At 40.3% G+C, this 19987-nt stretch overlaps 1 protein-coding gene across 2 annotated transcripts in view; it reads left to right on the forward strand.

Moving 5' to 3' along the window:
- The window catches only part of LOC126248664 (glutamate receptor ionotropic, kainate 2-like), a 542085-nt gene that overhangs the window by 439435 nt on the left and 82663 nt on the right, over nucleotides 1-19987 (forward strand). For both annotated transcript variants that reach the window (XR_007545524.1, XM_049949880.1), the window contains exon 16: nucleotides 13342-13457. Coding sequence is in view for 1 of the 2 variants with exons in the window: in XM_049949880.1 (XP_049805837.1) it covers nucleotides 13342-13457 (116 nt within the window). In the remaining variant the exon portion in view is untranslated. The remainder of the gene's footprint in view (nucleotides 1-13341; nucleotides 13458-19987) is intronic.

A 19987-nucleotide genomic window follows, 5' to 3' on the forward strand; every position in this document is an offset into this window, starting at 1 on the left:
TTGTTAAAACTATAAATAATAGTATTACAAAAATTATTTATGAAGAATATATGTTATAGAAAACAGTGGGTACATCTTTCACATATTTTATATATTTGTTATATTATTATCTCATTACACTGCTGATTGTCATTTAAAATGGTTTATAATACCAATGGTCTCATATAATTTATCAGATAGTATACAGTCATCATTGATGCAGAGTCCGCAGCTGTGATATATTGTTTAAATGATGTTGTACTTCTTTCAGCTGTCATTTTTACTTATTTGTTGTACTACTGTACAATTTTGGTCCTCCGCCATTTTCAAATATCTAGAATAGGACCATCATATACACAATGTATTAGCATCAGTAAAAAAATGAATACAAAGTATGGTATATCTGAAACTAGGCTAGGAAAATTATAACTTATTTCACAGAAGATTGCTAATAGTACATTGCACCACACAGGCTTTTATTTCTGCTTGTATTTAATTATTATTAATCATTTCTGTGTTTATGAATATATGTAACTGCCATAAAATTGGAAATGTTGGCTCAGTTATTATGGGAGTACATCACTATTAAGCAGTTGTTGCAGGGATTTTATAAGCTTGAGATCTGACATATTTTGTGTTTTAATCTAAACTGATGCTAATACATTGTATATCTGATGCTTCTCACAAGTAAATGAAAATGGCAACTGAAAGTGGTACAAAACCATTTAAATATTTTGATAGTGCTAGACTTTCCACATTGAATTTTATGAATGAGTATAAACATTTTCCTCCCTAAAAAAGATTTTAACTTCATGATGAAATCAATCTCCTTTTATGCTCTGGCCAAGTTTAGCAGGTTGTTAAACCAAAGTGAGCCATTTATTTATGAGCTTTGATCTCTCATTGTTCCTATTGCTCCTGGTCAAAATGAGTCATACTTTGCCTGGTTTTTGATCATGTACGTCACTGCACTTATTTTCTTCAGTTTGCTGACCCACAAAAATGTAATTCATTAAAATAGATATAAGGAATATCTTATTTAACCCTCAACTAACATGTCTAATATTTTTCATGTATAACATGCCATGGTCTGTCAGAACTTGGGAATTTATTTTAAATAAGTGTTTTTCATCTTTGCTCAAAACTATTTTAACGCCAAAATTAGTTATTATCAAGATAAAAATAATACATATTGAGAAAAAAGGGGAATTTTAAACTTTAGATTGAAGTTTGTGACTGTATGAGGAAAAACTCTCTTATCTCTTTGTTTCAAAGCCCATTTTACCCATTTTCTGTGCATGTTCAATACATATTGCATATCCACACTGTTGACAAGGATATGTGGTCTTCTTCTTCAGTTTTGGAAGGCAAAAGTTACAGGCTTTCCTTATTTGAAATGTTTCCCAAAGAGTATGAATTCATGGATGTTCTTCATCTGATCTCTGCAGTAAGCATCTGACTGAAACAATAAGTTCCTTTGGATGACTTTTTTTCTGCAGTCAGCATGTCATAAGGAGATATGTTAGTACCTTCGCTAATGATTTCATGAAGTCAAGACATGTTACATCTGGAGTCTTCTTGAAAGATTGATGTAGGTGATAAGCATTTACTCCACAGGCAGTATCAACCAGTGTAACAATTGATGTAATTAAAATGATAAAGAAGATTGTTAAATATAATGTGTTCCATTGTTTACCTAACTTCTACTCTGCAATAATCAACACCTTTAACTCAGGGATAGCTTGTGATCCATTAGTGGTGCTTCTGGGCTGGTAAAGGTCAAGCCACACTCAACTATGAGATCCCAATAAACACTTTAATGAGGCATGTCGCAACCCCAGAGAGGGGCAAAGAAGATCTCATATCCTTGAATAATGACCACCAGTGGCGGCCATTACGCTTGTAGGGAGGGGGAGAGGGGAAAGTGCAAGGGCTGGCCAGTCTCCACACATGCTTCTCAGGCACATAGGAGGGAGAGAGGAAAAGGAAGGGTGGGTACACTTGTCACTACATGATGTCTGCAACAGACAGGCAAACAGGACTCAACTACTGATTCAGTTCACAGCATTGTGCACTGTTTCTTAGTAGTCTACTCCATCTGGAATCAATACCAGGGATCTCAGGGAAGGACAAGTGGATGGGAATCATTCTGATGCAGTTAGTCATGACAGGTTGCATCCCCATGAATGCCTTGCGATAAACAGAATTCAGGCAGTGTGAGTGGAGGGAGGGGGACAAGGGGAGGGCTTAGGTCACACTATTCATAATGATCATGTTGGCACATGCAGCAACTTGTGGCTGTCAGTAAACCCATATAAAGAGCCATAGAAGCTAGATGGCCTGCAGCTAATGACCACTGGAGATAATAAAACAACATGACAGGTAAACACCAAACTGGAGTGTCAATAAATAATAGGCCACAAGCTAGTGATACCCCATGACATGGAAAACACAACATTTTTCAGTGTTACCTGTGTTCATTCGAAGTAAACAAAGGCTTGGAGTTGGGTAGGGCAGGACAGAAAGGGGGGGGGGGGGGGCTATGCGTACCCACTTCATCATCTCCTGGTTGCTATCTTCCGTCACTGCTGTTATCATCCATGTGACCAGCTTCCTTACATTGTCCACAGTTGCTCTTGTCATTAGTCTTGGGTTGTGACTTATTATTCTGAATAGAGTCAGCAACAAATATTCCTGCTTCTTCATGCAAAAAAGGCAAATGGACTGCCTCATGGAGTAATGTAGGAGAAGCTGGTTTAACTTCTTCTCCAACTTGCAGATTAATGTCACAAATAAACATGTCTATAGCTCCCATCTTGGTCTTCTTCTCTAGGAGTACCTCATTACATGTGGCATCCCTGCCAAGAGTACAGGTTCAGCAAGAAATAGATCAGCATACTTCTCAAAAAATTTCTTTTCTTACTTCTGTCGGGGCAGAAACAACTTGGTCCTGTAATAGTGGGCTGTTGATTTGTCTGTGCACCACCCTGCTTGGCCTTTTGCTAGGATGTCAAAACTTTCAGCATTATTCATGCTGGCAACTGACTCAACATAATTATGTGCATCCTCTGATGATTTTATTTCTACCAAACATAATAAAAACATATCTGAGCACACACAAAAGTGGCCACGTCATGAATGTTTGCAAAAATATTGATATATCCATATCCAGTCTTCCTGCCCTAATTCCACTTACAGCAATGGCTGGAAGACTGCTTATAATGGGAAGGGGGAGGCAACCACATGAACTTCAGCTTCCCTGTGTTTCTCAAAATTTGTCTGGACATTAAGTCCAGTTTTCATCACAGTGGCCTGCAAGCACCACTGTCTAAAATTGCTAGTCCAAGGTTCAGCCTTGATGGTTTCCTCAGTACCTTTCTCAGGTTTGTTCCCCTAGTATGGGGTCCAGGAGGATCTACAGTACCTAGAACACACAGCTCTAAATTGTTCCAGCATGACATACCACTCTTGAAAACAAATACTCTCTGTTATACAGGGTGAGTTAGGAGGAAAGGTACATGCTTTGAGGGGTGATACTAGTGGTGATTCTGAACAAAAAACTCCTAATGAACATATGCCCTTTTCTTTACCATTTCAAGGTAAATAAATGGACACAACTAGGAATGGAGAATGTGTAGCATCGTCCTTACTAACCCTGTCAGTACACAGTTCCCTTATGATGGTGCAGTTGTTTACCTCAAGTCTCAGTCAAAAGTGCTTGTTTTAGTGCATGGTACTACAGTGTTGTTACATGAACAATGAATACAGTTTGTTGTAGTGAAAATGCCATGGATCTTCACACATGCAGAATATGCTGGCATGGTGTTTGTCTATGGTTTGTCCAATGGGAATTCCAGAGATGCTGTGCAAGAATACCAACAATGATTTCAAAATTGCAGAGTGCCAGATAGCAGGGTGTTTAGCAGGGTGTTTCACAGACTGCGTGAGTGTGGTACACTTCCAAGCATAAATGTTGTCTCTAAATGGTCTATACAACAAACTCTTAATGAAGTTGAGAACATTCTTCAAGTAATGGACTGCAACCCTACTACTAGCTTTAGAAGAATTGCTGCCCAACTTGGTATTCTACAAACATGAGTGATAGGCCCAGTACACAAGCACAGCCTGTACCCCCTTCATCGGCAGAGAGTACAACATCTGCATAAGAGAGATGCTGCCCACCTGGCAAGAATTCTGTAAATGGATCATTGCCAATGAGTGATTAATTCCATGTATTCTGTTCACTGATGAGTCAACATTTACCCGCAACAAAATCAACAATATGCACAACTCTCATGTACGTGCAAATGAAAAAGTGCATGCTACTATGGAAATGAATTTTCAACAACATTTCTCAGTCAACATGTGGTGCAGTATCATTGACGAGCAACTCATCAGTCCAGTTCGTTTTAGATAACCATGTTACTGGGACATGGTATCTTGAGTTTCTTCAAACTGTTTTACCAGAATACATGGAGGATATCCCTTTCACAACATGAGTTTGAATGTACTTTCAGCATGACAGGGCTCCTACACATTCCATATGGCCAGTGACACAGTATCTCAAAACAACATATCCTGGTCATTGGATCAGTCACCATGGAGTCATTTCTTGGCCACTGAGATCACCCGATCTTACCCCACTGGATTACTGTTTGTGGGGGTGGCTGAAGAGCAATGTCTGCAAGTGCAGATTGGACACAAGAGAAGGACGTCTCGCTCATATTTTACATGTTTGTTCCCAGGTAAAGGAATGCAAAACTGAGCTCTGATCGGTGACACAACACCTTTCTACAAGAACAGGAACATGCATTGAAGCTGACAGTGGACTGTTTGAACATCTTCTGTGGGGAAATGTACACAATTAAACAAACCATAACATAACAATATCTTAATTAACCTTCACCTGCACCTTTCCCACTCCTAGCTATTTTCGTGGTTTATCTGGAGATGGTTAAGAAAAGGGCATATGTTTATTAGCAGTTTTTGTTCAGAATCACCAGTAGTATCACCTGTAAATGCATGTACCTATCCTCCTGACTCACCTTGTAAATAAAAACTCATGCATAAATCTTGGCAAGATGCAGTGCTTGGAGAGCAGCAGAAGATGTGGATGGCAGCAGGATGGTGTGCAAAGAGAAAATGCGGGCACACATGGCCTATGGTTGTGAGTATGCTGCACCCACATGATGATTGCATGGGTGGCAGTGTCAGTGGAGCAGAAATGACAAATGCCCACCAGCATCACAGACAGGGCCCTTAAGAAGGTGGCAGCAAGGCACTGCTGAGCATTGAACATAGGATTCTCAGGCTTTGCAGAAGTAAGGGCAGGTGCAGCATGTCCTGCATCACTGAACGTTGGCCTCAGGGTGGCTCCAGCAGGTAGCGAGCAGGCTGGTAGGTCTGGTAGTTCAGTAGTGGATAGGGTGGTGGTGGCAGCTGGCAGTTAGCTGTGGGTGCCACCTCTGGGTGGCAGCAGTGGTGGGTGGGCCATACCAACCTAATGTAGTTCACTTGCACACTCTGCCCTCCTCACTGGGCGTTGATGAGCGTGCTGCATGCACAGAGTGGCGCTCTTCTCGTCCCAGGATGCCAAAAAGGCAGCAGTTGCAGGTGGGCAGCCTCGGTGGTGAAGCTGGAGTGATATGACAACATGGTGGTGGTGCCAGCCATGTGGTGCAGTGTGATGCCAACTGGCTCTGATGCACACTCTGGATCCCAGCTAGTAGCTCTCACACAACTCTCACAAAGTCCACTGCCTCACTGGATGATGCAGTACACAAATACTTTGCTCTGGTGTGGCATCAGTTTCTGCTCATGACCAGCGACAGACAGGAACTCACCACAATTACACAATTCCAACTGTGATATCAGAATAAGTATTGTGGCATCTATCTGTAAAACAGGTGAATTCTAGACCAAAATGTGGGTCAGGTCCCAATTCTGATGCTAATTTTTGCAGGAATGGCTGAAGGTAGCAACAGGGTGGGCATCCAGCAGGGCAACTTGAAATAATAACAGGAATAATAGAAATTTAGAACTCATGTAATTCAGTGTAGTTTGTACATAAGGCACACCTGGGAAAAGGGAGGCTAGGTCACCAATAGCTTGGTGGAGTCATTTGTGCTAGGACATCGAGGAGTGAGGAGAGGAAGCATGCTGTCGGGCCATTGGCTTGTGGCAGAGACAGCTCTTCAGAGAGCTGTTCTCAGTTTCATTATCTGCCTGCAACGTTTGGTCCTTCACATGACATCTTCCTGCTCTTCCTGTTCGTGGCTACTGCATGAAAATTTGCAGACTTACTTCACCAGGAGTATCCAACTGTGGGAACTGTGCCTAGCACAGCAATATCAGGATGAGCTGCAAAGCAACCTTCCACCAGCAGCTCACAACATGGAGTGAAGAAATGCATACTAAATCCCATAAATTTCGTAGAAAGATACAAAGGGGTGGCTTTGTGTACATTTCCTTTCTAGATCAAGGTGACAGACATCAATAAATCTTTTTGTAGATTATTACTGATCCTAGTACTGATACCATGAACTGAGCTGTTGTGTGAAAAAAGATGTATGTTGTTTATGATAAATTTCATTAAATGGAAATATAATGAGAATCATTGGTAACCATTTGCAATTCCTTGAATAGACAGAACATTCTTGAATCAACACAACAAATGATTTGTATTACACAATTCTGGACTCAAAAAACTTTAGGTTTTCTTGATTAGTTACCTCAAAATGTGGTCATGTATGACTTTAGGGAATGAAACTGCTGGCTATTCTATTGCTATTAATCTACAAGGGTTGAACAAAAATTATGGAAACACTGAATGAGATGCATACTTGAATGTAGATGCAGATTCTAGGCAAGGCTGCAGATTGTACTGTTGTAGTTGACTACAAATAGCAAATGTGCTGTCCTCAATGTGTCACAAGTGTCAGTCATTGTCAGAAGTGTGTTCTGTGTATTTGTGAGTGCATTTTGTCAAAGCTAAGTGCTTTTGAATGTGGGAAAATTATTGGTGTTCATAAGGTGGGTGCTTCCATAACCAATGAAGCTGAAATGTTTGGTGTTTCAAGTGGCACCCTATTGAAGATTTATACCATATTTTGGTAAAGCAGAGAAACAGCATCCACTAAGTCACAACATGAATGAAAGTGTGTGTTGAGTGATTCTGACATGACCATCAGAGGGGACTGTGACAATGAATAAAGAGTGTGACAGCTGTGAAAGTCACCGTAAAACTGAATATTGCACTTGTGAACCCTGTCAGCACCAAAAAAATATGAAGGGAGCTCCAGAAGCAGAGAATTGCAGGATGAGTTGGAATTCCAAAACCACCACTCAGTGATGCAATTGCCCACTAAAGGAGAATGTATTGCTGAAGCCACAAAACTTGGATTATGGAGCAATGGACGAAAGCTGTTTGGTTGGATGAGACTTGCTGCAGAGTGTTTTCAACTTCTGGCCAGGTTTACATCTCAAGAGTGAAACATGTAGGTGGTTTAGTGACAATTTTGGCAGCCATATCATGGTATTCCATAGGCCACATGATTACTCTACATTACTGGCAAGAATTATGTCACCATTTTATCTGATCAGGCCATCTCACAGTACAATATTTGTGCCCCAGTGCTGATGCTGTATACCAAGATGAAAGGACCCCTGCACACACAGCCTGCATGATCAAAGACTGGTTTTTTGACCATGGTCTGATGACATCATCTCTCCAGTAATATGTATAAAATGCTTGTTGAAAAATTTTGCAATGCTAGACTTGCATGTTGCCAGAGTATTATATGGTCTTAAAACTATCTGCTCCTCTTCTTCTGTATTATATCACTTTCTTCCATCATTATATTCTTTATTGTCTTGTTTTGTTACCTGATATGGGTGTCTTTTCCTTATAATATGTCTGGATTACAGTCTTTATTATTTCACAACAAATGAAGTAATGAGCTAGGGCATCAATGTCAGAGCTCTATGTGACTGATAGAGAGAGTTTCCTATTTCCACTACAAGTTACCTTTATTCAGTGAGTAATCCATGTTTTTCAAAGATTTTATGTCTAATCATAATTACTGTTGAGAGAAAAAAAAGGTGAAGACTATTATGCTTCTTAAAATTATTTACATTTGTATGGAAAATACTGGCTGTTTTAAATTAAAAGAAATGATATTCACTGGCAGTGACATTGAAGGGCTCATCATTGAACTGTTTGGTTTCACATTAGTTGCAAAAATGTCATTAATAGATGTCTCAAAAGAAGATATTCAAGACCCTCATGAGTTACATGTTTGAGCTTTTTTAATCTGAAACTTATTTCTCAATAATTATAAATGAAAAGCACAGTACTTAGTACATTCTACAGCATTCTTAATACTTTTTTACCATAAGAAATCACTATTTACAGAAACTGCATAGTGGAAGTAAAAGTAGTTCACCTTCTCTGTGTAGTAGAGCAGAGAACACTGTGTCCCCAAGTGGGACAATGTAGCTTGTATACTTGTTCAATATGTGGGAGAATATGACAGAACTGTAGACTTTCATTTTGGAAGCATTTTGGAGGGCAGTATTGTCAACATGCAACATGCAACAGCCATCCAGACAACAGTACAAACCCCAGCATTCGTGGTGCAAGACGGTGTGGAAGAGAACACCTAGTATGGAACCTGGATCAGTTTAGTTGAGTTCTGGTCACCAATGGCTGAATGATCATCATAGAAATGTGTGGATGTGGCTGGGTACCAATACATATCTCAGACATGCCATTCCATGAGTTCAGAAGGGATAAGGATTACTCCTGTTTTGGACCATTGTCATGAATGGATGTCATAAATGTCTTATCACTATCCAGGAGAGTGCAGATGGCAGCACATATAGATGTAGTAATAAATTGCTCTGTAAATATCAGTCATTCCATCAGTAAATTGCCTACTGTGTGAAAAAGAAGTGTTAGAAGGTGTCAGAACATGTAAAGTGACTATAAATGCTATCATTTATGTTATTTTGTGAAAATAAAACTGGGTAAAAATTCAAGAGACTGTGGAACTGAGTATAACAGTTGTGTAGCTGTTTTGGAAATCTGCAGTGCTGGACTTTGAAATAAGTGTGAGAGAAAAACTGCAAAATGATGTAAGTAAAATCAGACAATATGCTCAAATGCTGAAAAGTTTTGTTCAGTGTGTGAATGTTTCCACAGAAATGCAAAACTGTGAACAAGAGAATGTCTACTTTAGGCCTAAGAAATTCTTTCACACAGTTTTCTACACAAATGATTTCCAAGTCCCATTAATGAATAAATATGATGTTTTAAATTCAGGCAATTGAAAAATGTGGAAGAAAATATCAATGTTGCAGGAAACTGTTCAGAAAGACCCATTGAGTAAAAGGTGTCAGTTGAAGCTTGTTACTATCACATATCATTAGACATAAAATTCTGTCAGCACAACATTTGACAAAACAGGATATAAAACAAAATACACAGTGAAAAGAAAGAATGAATATACGTATATTATCAACCAGTCATGAAAGCGACAGACCACAGTCATGTCAGATATGCGGTCAGAGTGTAAAATAGGTCAATTCACAAAGCCTGTTGCTCCAATATGGGAACTGCTGAAAAACTGTGAAAATGAAGTAAAGCAAGGTCTGAAATGTGTTGTAATTGGAGCATTAAATGATGTGTATAAAAATGAAAGTAGCCTTACAGTAAGGGCACTGAGTGAATCACTTTGAAAAATTTCACAAGCAAATGTTTTTGCAGCAAGACGGTGACGAAATGCACAGGAAGCATCAACTCATTGCCGCATGTGGTCCTCAGTCAGCATGCGTGGCACCCATCTTGCGCACACCTTCTGGTAGTTCAATGTTTCCATTAAAATTCTGTGAGCGGTGCTTTGGGAAACCTCAGAAACCAATGTGTGGATATCATCCAGGGTGATCTGCCGAGTTTCACATATGCTTTGCTCAACCTTCAACACTGTCTCCTCAGAAATTGGTGGTCTCCTGCTCCTTTGTTCATTGTGAATTTCAGTCTGACCAGCAAACTCTCTACACCATTTACAAACATTTTTGACATCCATGCACGACTCACCATACACTTCCGTCAATTGGCGATGGATTTCAATTGGTGCAGTGCATTCAAAAACTGAATAACTGTGCACAATTCACACTTGGTGGTAACATCCAATGGGAGCTCCAATCTCAACAGCTGCCAAGCCAAGACTTGAGTGCCTCAGCACAGCATGTGCATGTTTACACACAGCGCGTGAAGCACTCTTCATAACAGTGTGACCAACTGCCACACAACCAGAGTTCTGTACTTATAAAAAAATAGGAGACCTTACTTTTGGGATTACCCTCATAGAAATAGAAATACTAACACTAGTTAGTTCGCATATTTCTTTCTCTGAACACTGGTGCAAAGAAAGTGAAACTGTATATTCAGCCTTAATCTAATATGATATTGCCTGTTTCTGTAGTAGAACATCCATCAAATGTGGGGGTTCATATATCTATGTCAAAAAAAATTATTTCATTAAAAGCTAGAAATGGCCTCATTGCATCAAGTGAAGATAAACATTTTGAATTATCAGCTGTTGAAATTACAACACATAGTATGAGTCCTGTTCAAAAAATTCCAGAACTTTGTCCACAAAATTTTTCTACACTTACGTTTTACTTTTTGTACATGGTCTCCTTCAAAATACTCTCTTCCACTATTGATACACCACTCCCAACACTGTTTCCACTTCCAAAAGCAGTCTTGGCATGCCTCTTGCTGGATCTCATGAAGCACCGTTTGCGAATATTCTTTTATCTCATCTATCATTGCAAATCTTCGTCCTTTCAGTGTTTCAACATCATAACCACAGAGCCACATCTCATCACCAGTTATGATCCTCTTAAGGAAGATCTCATCCTCATTTGTGCAATCCAAAAGCAAAGGTCTGTCTAGTTTTGACTCATGAGATGTGAGACGAACATGACGGCAACACGATGCTTTCCAAGATGCTGTGTCAGAATTTCATGACATGATCCAACTGAAATGTTAATTTCTTGTGCAGTCTCTCAGACAGTTAATCTTTGATGCTCGTGACATGTTTGCCGTCAGTAGATATCGAAGGGCATCCGCAACGAGCATCATCTGTAACTTCCATCTGGTCATTTTTAAACTGTGTGAACCATTTGTAATAGCTTAAGCGTTCACCACTGTAGGCTTCCTAAATCATTTGGTGTGTCTCTGTTAAGGTTTTCCTGAGTTTCATGCAAAATTTAATGCAAACCTGTTGTTCCTCTAACTCTCCCATCTTGAAATCCACAAACTGTGTGACACAACATTCTACTTAATACACCACTGAACAATAACTAACATACTTACAACAATGAAACACCCAGCAGTTACACATTAAACACAGATGTGTGCAGGGATGCCAACCACATCTCGCTCCAACACACCATTGGTGCAAAATTAGGAATGTGCCGGAAGTTTTTGAACAGACCTCGTATATCAAAAAATTAATTGTATTTTGTATGAACCTATCTCCTAGTGGGGCTATTGACATATTTTTCTCAAAACTGAATCAGAGTCTAGGAAAGGTATCTAGTCCAAAAACTAGAATACTTATCTGTAGTGATGAAGTGAAATATTGTCAGTAATACCTACTTCAATATGTTGTACAGCTATGGCATATCTTCACTTATTAACTGTCCAACCAGAATTTCTTCATGATAGACCATGCAGAAGTAGGTATCTATAGAAGAAAGTGTCATATACCTGTTCAAAATTTACTCCCATCAGATCACCTTTGTCAGTTATTAGAAGTAGATATTCCAATAGGAAAGCCAGAAAAGTTTAATTCATACAAAAGGGTCCTCTCAAAACCAAATCTGTATGAAAGCTCACTTACAACATGAACAGTATAACAGATTTAATGCAGAAACAAATGTCAACAAAATCTCCAATAAATTCAGGGTACTATCAAAGTTAAATTCTGAAGAAGCATTTCCCAAAAAAACTCCATTCTATTGGAAGTTCAGATAGAAATATTTGTGTTACAAAAGGTATTTTTAAGTGGTCTGTTATATGCAGAAATAATTTTTTTTTCAAAAACTGTACTTCATACTTAGATTAAATGATGTCAGTACTATAAAAACTTTATAGGTTTTTTATACAAAATGCATGTATTAAAATTATGTTTTGTGAATTTTTGACACTGGTATTTCCAAGCTCAGTTTTTAAACCTAATCCCAAGTATATTTTTTAAAATAAACTATACATTTTCTAGTGCAAAAGTAGCTATTCTTCCTAATGAAGAGCAAATAAAAAAAGAGATGATAATATTTATCAACATGAGGATGAGGAGCGGAGGGAGGAGATTAGTGTTTAATGTCCTGTCAACAGCTAGGTCATTAGAGATGAAGCACAAGCTCGGATTAGGGAAGGGTGTGAAAAGAAATTGGTCATGTCCTTTCAAAGAAACCATCTCGGCACATCCCTGAAGGAATTTTAGGAAATCATGGGAAACTTAAATCAGGACAGCTAGGCACAGATTTGAACCATTGTCCTCCTGAATGAAAGTCCAGTGTGCTAACCACTGTGCCACCTCACTCATTTTATCAGCACAACATCAGAGTATTCACAAACTTGATGTAAAATTTTTTTAGGCCTATTAACATATTGATAACTTCAAATAACCACTGCAGTTCTATAGTATTGATGACAAGTTATTTCCCTGTGAACTACTATAGGACACTCAATATACCTTGCTTGTTCAAAAGTTGCTACAGTCAAAAAATAATTGAAAAATTGTGTTGATTGATTTCCCTCAAATTTAACACCATGTAGCACAAAAATTGAGGATGGCTCAGCTTTGAAAATTTAACAGTGTGGTGAGTAAACGTTGTGATTCTGATAAAAATATTTCCTTTAATTACTATTACTTTCAGTTTAATGCTGTGTTAAATCTGACCAAAACAGTTATAGAGCTCATCTGAGATTTTGCAGCCCCATACTGGAAGCCTAATAAAACCATGAATTATTTGTATATATAGCTCAAATTTTGCCCAGTTCAATTTATTCTTTAGGAAACATCTGTAATATGTTAAAGTTAGAACAGTACTGTCAGTATTGTGATTATGATATCTGAATTTCTCCATATAAAAGGAAAAATATTGTTTCAATTTTGTCAGAATTTTCACCAATTTTGTATAGCACATTGTTCTCTAGTTATTGATTTTTCCTCTTCCTTATGTTTCTTCAGAAATTACATACAAAATTCTATTGACTAAAAGTAGGTGTATTTATGTTATCTATCATAAAAAGTCAGTGGGAAACATAAACTGAGTTACCTATTTCAGATATGACATATCGCAATTCGCTTAGCACTGCAGTGTTAAAACTGCAAGAGACAGGACGCCTTCAAGCTTTAAAAAACAAATGGTGGAAAGAAGAAAGGGGTGGTGGTCAGTGTGTGGTGAGTTAATTAAATCATAGTCAGTGTCTATATCTGTAGTTTACTTTCCATTATAGGCTTGAAAATTGTGTCATGTTGTTTGCAATGAGGAAAAACAAAGAACAGGAGCACATACAACACTTGGATGGGATGAGTGAATATTAATTCAAACCAGTAAAAGTATTAAGAAGTATTAAGAATACAACTTTGACATTAGACATTTCAAAATGATATCTGTGCACATGCATATAAAAGTCATCATAGAATAGTTGGATTTTCATACAGAAAACCAGAACATGATGAGCATGTTATTGACACTTGTAACATTTGGGAGCTCCACCTCAGATATACTTTGTAACAAAATGATTTGCACAGCTTTTCTTTTGAACTGGTGAAGAGTCAAATTTCCAATATTTTGTAGTATAGCAAAATCAACAATGTTATTACTTTTTCTAAAAGATATCTTTACATTTTTGTAGTAGCAATACAGTATGTTTTGATTCTGAACTTTTAATGATCATATATTTCATGGTTCTGGTAATTATGAATGTTTTTATTAACACTACTAAAGCTGATTAATAAGTAGTTATCAATTTTCTGTTGATTTACTGCGTTTTGTTGGCCCAAAAGTGGAAGTATTTCATTCACTCTAAATATTTTTATTGCAGTTCTTAAAATGTTTATGAATTATGTAATTTACTACCAACATACATTACAAAGAAACTCCATAAATTAATTTACTTCTCCTAAATGTTTTTATTATATGAAATATGAATTTTTCAATCTTCTTCTGATTCAAGCTGAGTGGATCAGTAGAACAAAACTGAAAACTGCTCTTGGTCTCCATTCTATCAGATATCACCTGAATTCATATAACTCTCAGTTTATAGATATTGCAATGTCGTTATCAAAAAAACAAATGTATTTAGCCTGTCCAGTTAAGCAGTTGGTAGGTCATAAATGTACCTATAAATGTCAAGATTCCATTTCATAGTGTTGTGGGACACATTTGCTTTCAATTTTTAGCCATTTAATTTACATTGGGGATTCATTTTTAACTAATTATTCTTACTTGGGACACAGTGTGTCAGTGTTACATCTTACAGAAATGGTACCAAATGGTGGGATGTATCCCATTATGCATTATGTCTGTATGCCTAAAGTCCTTATTCAGTATTTTGAAGAGTTTGTTATACCAGCCATTAAAGGAACAGGATGCAACCAACTGCAGATTGTGATGCATGCTAGAACCAACCATGCCTGCCATCTGGACTCCAAGATCATTCTTGAATTTGTCTCGTGACTAACAGAGAAGGTGGAGAAGACCAGACTTGTTCACAGAATTTAAGTGGCTTTCATAATCTGCAGCATTGTCCACAGAAGTGGACATGGCTCGCTGGTACTTAGTCAATGGGAAGCCTTAAAAGATTCTGTAACATGTTAAGCTATGATTTCCTATATTTGTGTGGCATTACATATCAAATGCTGACACCCAGGTAGTTTGCTGTGTGGGGTACCTAAAAGTTTTTAAAGGTTATATACATAAAATAAATAAATGCTGTAAAAATAAATAAATAAATAAATAAATAAAGGATTAGGCGATTCTCCATCCAGTCTAGTTAGTGATACCCGTAAGATACCCCAAAATATCAGTATAAGAGCCAAAGAAATTAATTCTCACAAAGTAATCTGTTAAAATACTAGTGATCAACTGCTGAAGAATTTGCATCAAAATGCCAGAGTCTGAGACATTCCTAATTAGTGATGCAGCTCACTAATAGGTACAAAAGCCTGGCTAGAGCCTGGTACTGACAGCAGTGAGATTTCTGTGGTAAATCTAAATGCATATCAGCAAGTTGCGCCAATGGGAATTGAAGGTGGTGTATTCATTGTAGTACACAAGAAACTGAACTCCACTGAGACTGAAACTGCATGCAAAATTGGGCAGTACTCAATATCAAGGATGGGCATAATCTTATAATTGGGCCTACTATTGATCAGAAGACTCTTCCACAGATGAAACCTGTGGTGTCACCGCCAGACACCACACTTGCTAGGTGGTAGCCTTTAAATCGGCCACGGTCCGCTAGTATACGTCGGACCCGCATGTCACCACTGTCAGTGATTGCAGACCGAGCGCCGCCACACGGCAGGTCTAGAGAGACTTCCTAGCACTCGTCCCAGTTGTACAGCAGACTTTGCCAGAGATGGATCAATGACAAAATACGCTCTCATTTGCCGAGACGATAGTTAGCATAGCCTTCAGCTACGTCATTTGCTACGACCTAGCAAGGCGCCATTACCAGTTTATATTGAGATTGTAATTATGTATCATCAAGAGCAATGTTCTCCAATTATGGATTAAAGTTAAGTATTCCAGAAGCTATGTACTATTTTTGGCTACTATAATTACTTTACCTTGTTCCAGACCTCATGCCAGTCTGCGTGAGCTTAAACGCGTGCATTTCGGCCTCCTCTAGCAACACGGTTTTGGCTCTTCTGCCAACACATCAAAACTAAACATTTCTCAGAAAAATCTGAGCTCAGTAGTATATATATTTCCCTATCATACTGTCTTCATTGGAGAAGCCTTTAATCATCAAGTAATTGTTTGCAGTGATAACAATTTTTTAATTTGGGCATGACAAGATATACTGTGAAACAATACAAAACACATTTTCTGAATATTGCCTAGGGCATGAAAAAATATACTGCAAAACAATACAAAATACCTTCTCTGAATATTTCCTAGAACAGATATTTCAGAAGCCCACTCACGAGGAAAAAATATTAGATCTAATGGATACAAGTAGGCCTGACTTGCACATTGAAACTGACATCAGTGGCCACAAGACAGTTAAAGCAACAGAAATTATCATTGTATAAATGTCAGTTAAATAAGAAGATAAATTTACATTTTCAGTAAACTGCATAAAGTGGCAGTGGTGTCATATCTCAAAGAGGAACTCAAAACCTTTTGCTCTTGGCAGGAGGATGTACAGGAACTTTGGACAAAGTTTATAAGAATAATTGACCAAGCACTCTGTAAAGAAACTTCTACAGGAATGGCTACTATGGCACAATGTCATAATGCTGAGGTGGAAGTTTGGGTTGGTTTCACCAAATGACACCATTTTAACAGTAGTTCATTTATTCACCTCTTTACACAAGCAAGGCTTACAAAGAACTGATATGACGGAACTGCACAAAGGTAATCTTAGCTCAGTTCAAAGACGATACTCAGATCGATGCTGGTGTCGACCTCATTGGCGCCATATAGCCTCCCCCCCTCCCCCCTCCCCCGCAGTACGGAGTACTCTTGAGAGGCTGGAGGGGAGGGGGGTGGGGGGGTGACTATGGCATCGACAGGGATGGTCCGCGGGAGCCGGACCATGGTCAGCTCGACAGCGTCGTCAGGGAGGTGTGTGGACAGATGTCGTGAAGGAAGGTTCGGCCACCAAACCTGAAAGTCGTTGAAGCAAGCCAGGCGTCGTACTGGGCATGCTGGTCATGCGGCGACAGGTAGGCCGGCGGTTTGCGGGTGGAGTGGAGCGACGACGATGATGTCTCCTGTGGGTGTAACAAACACATGAAGCATGTCTAGGTCGACGTTGGGCAAGAGGGGAACACATTTCACCAGGTGGCAGGGAATGGCGGAGGTTATGTCATGAGCACTGGATGAAGAGAAACACACGACGAACAGTGTATCATTGCGTAGTACTATTGAGATTTCGTGGATTATGTCTGGGGGGACAGGCACAAACACCTCGAGCGAGGGCACCTTCAAGATGGGGGGGGAGTGAGAAACCTCGACAGGGCGAGGCAGGCGATGAAGGGGATGTCAAAGGGACCAGTGAAGGACCTGGTGGCGAGGGCATTAAGATCGACATGTGGAGCATGTTGTCACTCGACGGAGTGCGTGAGACCAGAGTAGAGGGCAAGGTCAGAGGAGAGCTCGATGATTGGAGCTGGAAGTCACTCGACCGAGTGTGTGATTCTGACGTGGAAGGAGTGGTTGGAGCGTCGTGAGCCACGACGGTGAGTGCCATGGTCTTGGCCTGAAGGGGGTTAGAAGAAGGCTCGACATGAGCAGGCTTAAGTCTGTTGATAGAGACTGTAACAGCTGAATCTTTCATCTGGATGTCATAGGTGTTGGCTGAGCGCTGGAGAACTCGGTATGGGTCAGTATATGGAGGTTGGAGGGGAGCACAGACAGTGTCATCTTGGAGCATGACGTTTTCACAATTGTCCAGAGATTTCGGGACGTGAACCTTAGGGCGGGAATGGCTAGCAGGCGGATGGATATGGAGGTTGATGAAGTGGCGTCTGACACGGTCCACGAAGGAAGGTAAGTCAGACTGAGGGAGAGAAGCGGAAGGGCTCACAAGTTCACCAGGTAGAACAATGTTCTGGCCGTATATGAACTCAGCTATTGAGCCTTTGAGGTCTTCCTTATAGATCACATGAATGCCGAGTAGCACAAGGGGAAGGGCCTCCGTTCATAGAGAGTCGTGGCATTGAAGAGCTGCCTTGAAAGTACGGTGCCAGCGCTCGACTAGCCCTTTACTTTGCGGGTGATATGCTGTGGTATGGATGTGCCGGATGCCGCAAATACTACAAATCTCATTGAACAGGGCCGGCTCAATTGTCTGCCCTGGTCAGTCATGATGATAGTTGGACATCCGAAATGCGATACCCATGACTCAAGCAACAGTTTCTGACGTGATTTTGGGGAAGGGGACAGCCTCGACCCAGTGAGTTGTTTGGTCGATAGGTGAGAGAACATAACAAAAGCCATTAGAGGGGGGGGGGGGGGGGAGAGGGCCGACAATGTCAATATGAATATGCTGGAAACGCCCAGGAGGGATCGAAAAGGCGCCGAGGGGGGATGAAGTATGCTTGTGTACTTTGCAGCGTTGGCACGCGACACAGGATCGTGCCCATTGCTGGCAGTCCTTGTTGACATTTCTCCACACAAAGTGCTCCGCTACGAGGTGGGCAGATGCACAAACACCGGGGTGGGCTAAATTACGCAATGCGTTGAAGACAGCTCGACGGAGCGTGGTTGGGATGAAGGAGCATAACGTGCCCATACTGTCATCGCACCAGATCTCACCAGAAATGCCAGGGAAGGATGTGCGGATGAAGTGTAGTGAAGAGGTAGAGTCTGAAATCAGGTTTTGTGTTTCCTGGTCAGTGGGTTGTAGGTTAGGCAGTTCAGCGAATGGACGGCGTCAACTCGTGAAAGGAAATCAGCAACTATAATGTCAGCACCTTTTATGTATCTGACATTGGTGGTGAACTGAGGTATGAAGTTCATGTATCTGAAGCGGTGAGGAGGCAGGTCAGCTGGTGGGTTTGTAATGGCCGCAGCCAGGGGTTTGTGGTCTGTTAAAACATAGAAAGAGCGTCCCTCAATGTCAGTCTTAAAATGCTTGATCGCTTCGTAGACTGCGAGCAACTCCCTGTCAAACGCGGAATATTTCCGTTGTGCATTGGTGAGCTTGCGAGAGAAGAACTGCAGAGGCAAAGTCTGGCCTTCGATTGTCTGCCTAAATACAGTGCCGATGGCAGTATCGCTCGTGTCGGTGGTGATGTAAAGCTGCGCATTGGGATGAGGATGTGTGATGGTGCAGGCCTCGGCAAGAAGATTTTTGAGGGCAGTGAAAGAGTCAGTCATAGCAGGGGTCCATGGAATGCTCCGAGATCCAGAAGCGTTGGTGCCTGCCGAGACGTCCTTCAGTGGAGCCTGAATCTCCACAGACCGAGGTAGATGATGGCGATAATAATTAACCATCCCCAGAAAGCGCCAGAGCTCTTTGAATGACGAATGCCTGGGTAGGTTTAGTATTGTTTGTTCTTTCTCAGGGGGCGGTGAAAGGGCATCGGCAGAGACCCGAAAACCAAGAAAAGTACAGCGGGTTGATGTAGCTGCAATTTGTCCTGGTTGGTCTCGATGCCTGCTGCTGTGAGGGTGTTCATAACAGTTTGCACATGTCGAATGTTGTCCTCAATGAAGGAGCTGAAGACAAAAATGTCATCAAGATATGCAAAGCAGAATTTTAGGTCGAATAGCACTTCATTGATGAAGCATTGCCAGATCTGGGTTGCAGTTTTCAGACCGAAGGGCATGAATCAAAACTGAAATAAACCAATTGGGGTAGTGATTGCTGTCTTCATGATGTCTTCAGGTGCCATGGGGATCTGGTGGTAGGTCCGTTTGCAATCAATGACAGAGAATGTGGTCGCACCTGCGAGGGAACTGGTAAAGTTGGCAATGTTGGGTATGGGGTAGGTGTCCATAATTGTTCATGCGTTTAGTCGACGGTGGTCTCTGCACATGCACCAGAACCCGTCTTTCTTGGGTGTCATATGTATGGGCATAGACATGCTACTGGCAGAGGGTTCAATGACGCCGGAGCTTAGTAGTTCAGAAATCTGATTTTTAAGGTCGGAGAGGCGCTCGGGACGAAGCCTGGGAAGTGTGATTCTTGACAGCTTCTTTGGGAAGCACATTTCAAAATATCCCATGAAAATTGAAGAAAAAGTGT

This window comes from Schistocerca nitens, chromosome 3 (genome assembly GCF_023898315.1).
Source record: "Schistocerca nitens isolate TAMUIC-IGC-003100 chromosome 3, iqSchNite1.1, whole genome shotgun sequence".
Lineage (NCBI taxonomy): Eukaryota > Metazoa > Arthropoda > Insecta > Orthoptera > Acrididae > Schistocerca > Schistocerca nitens.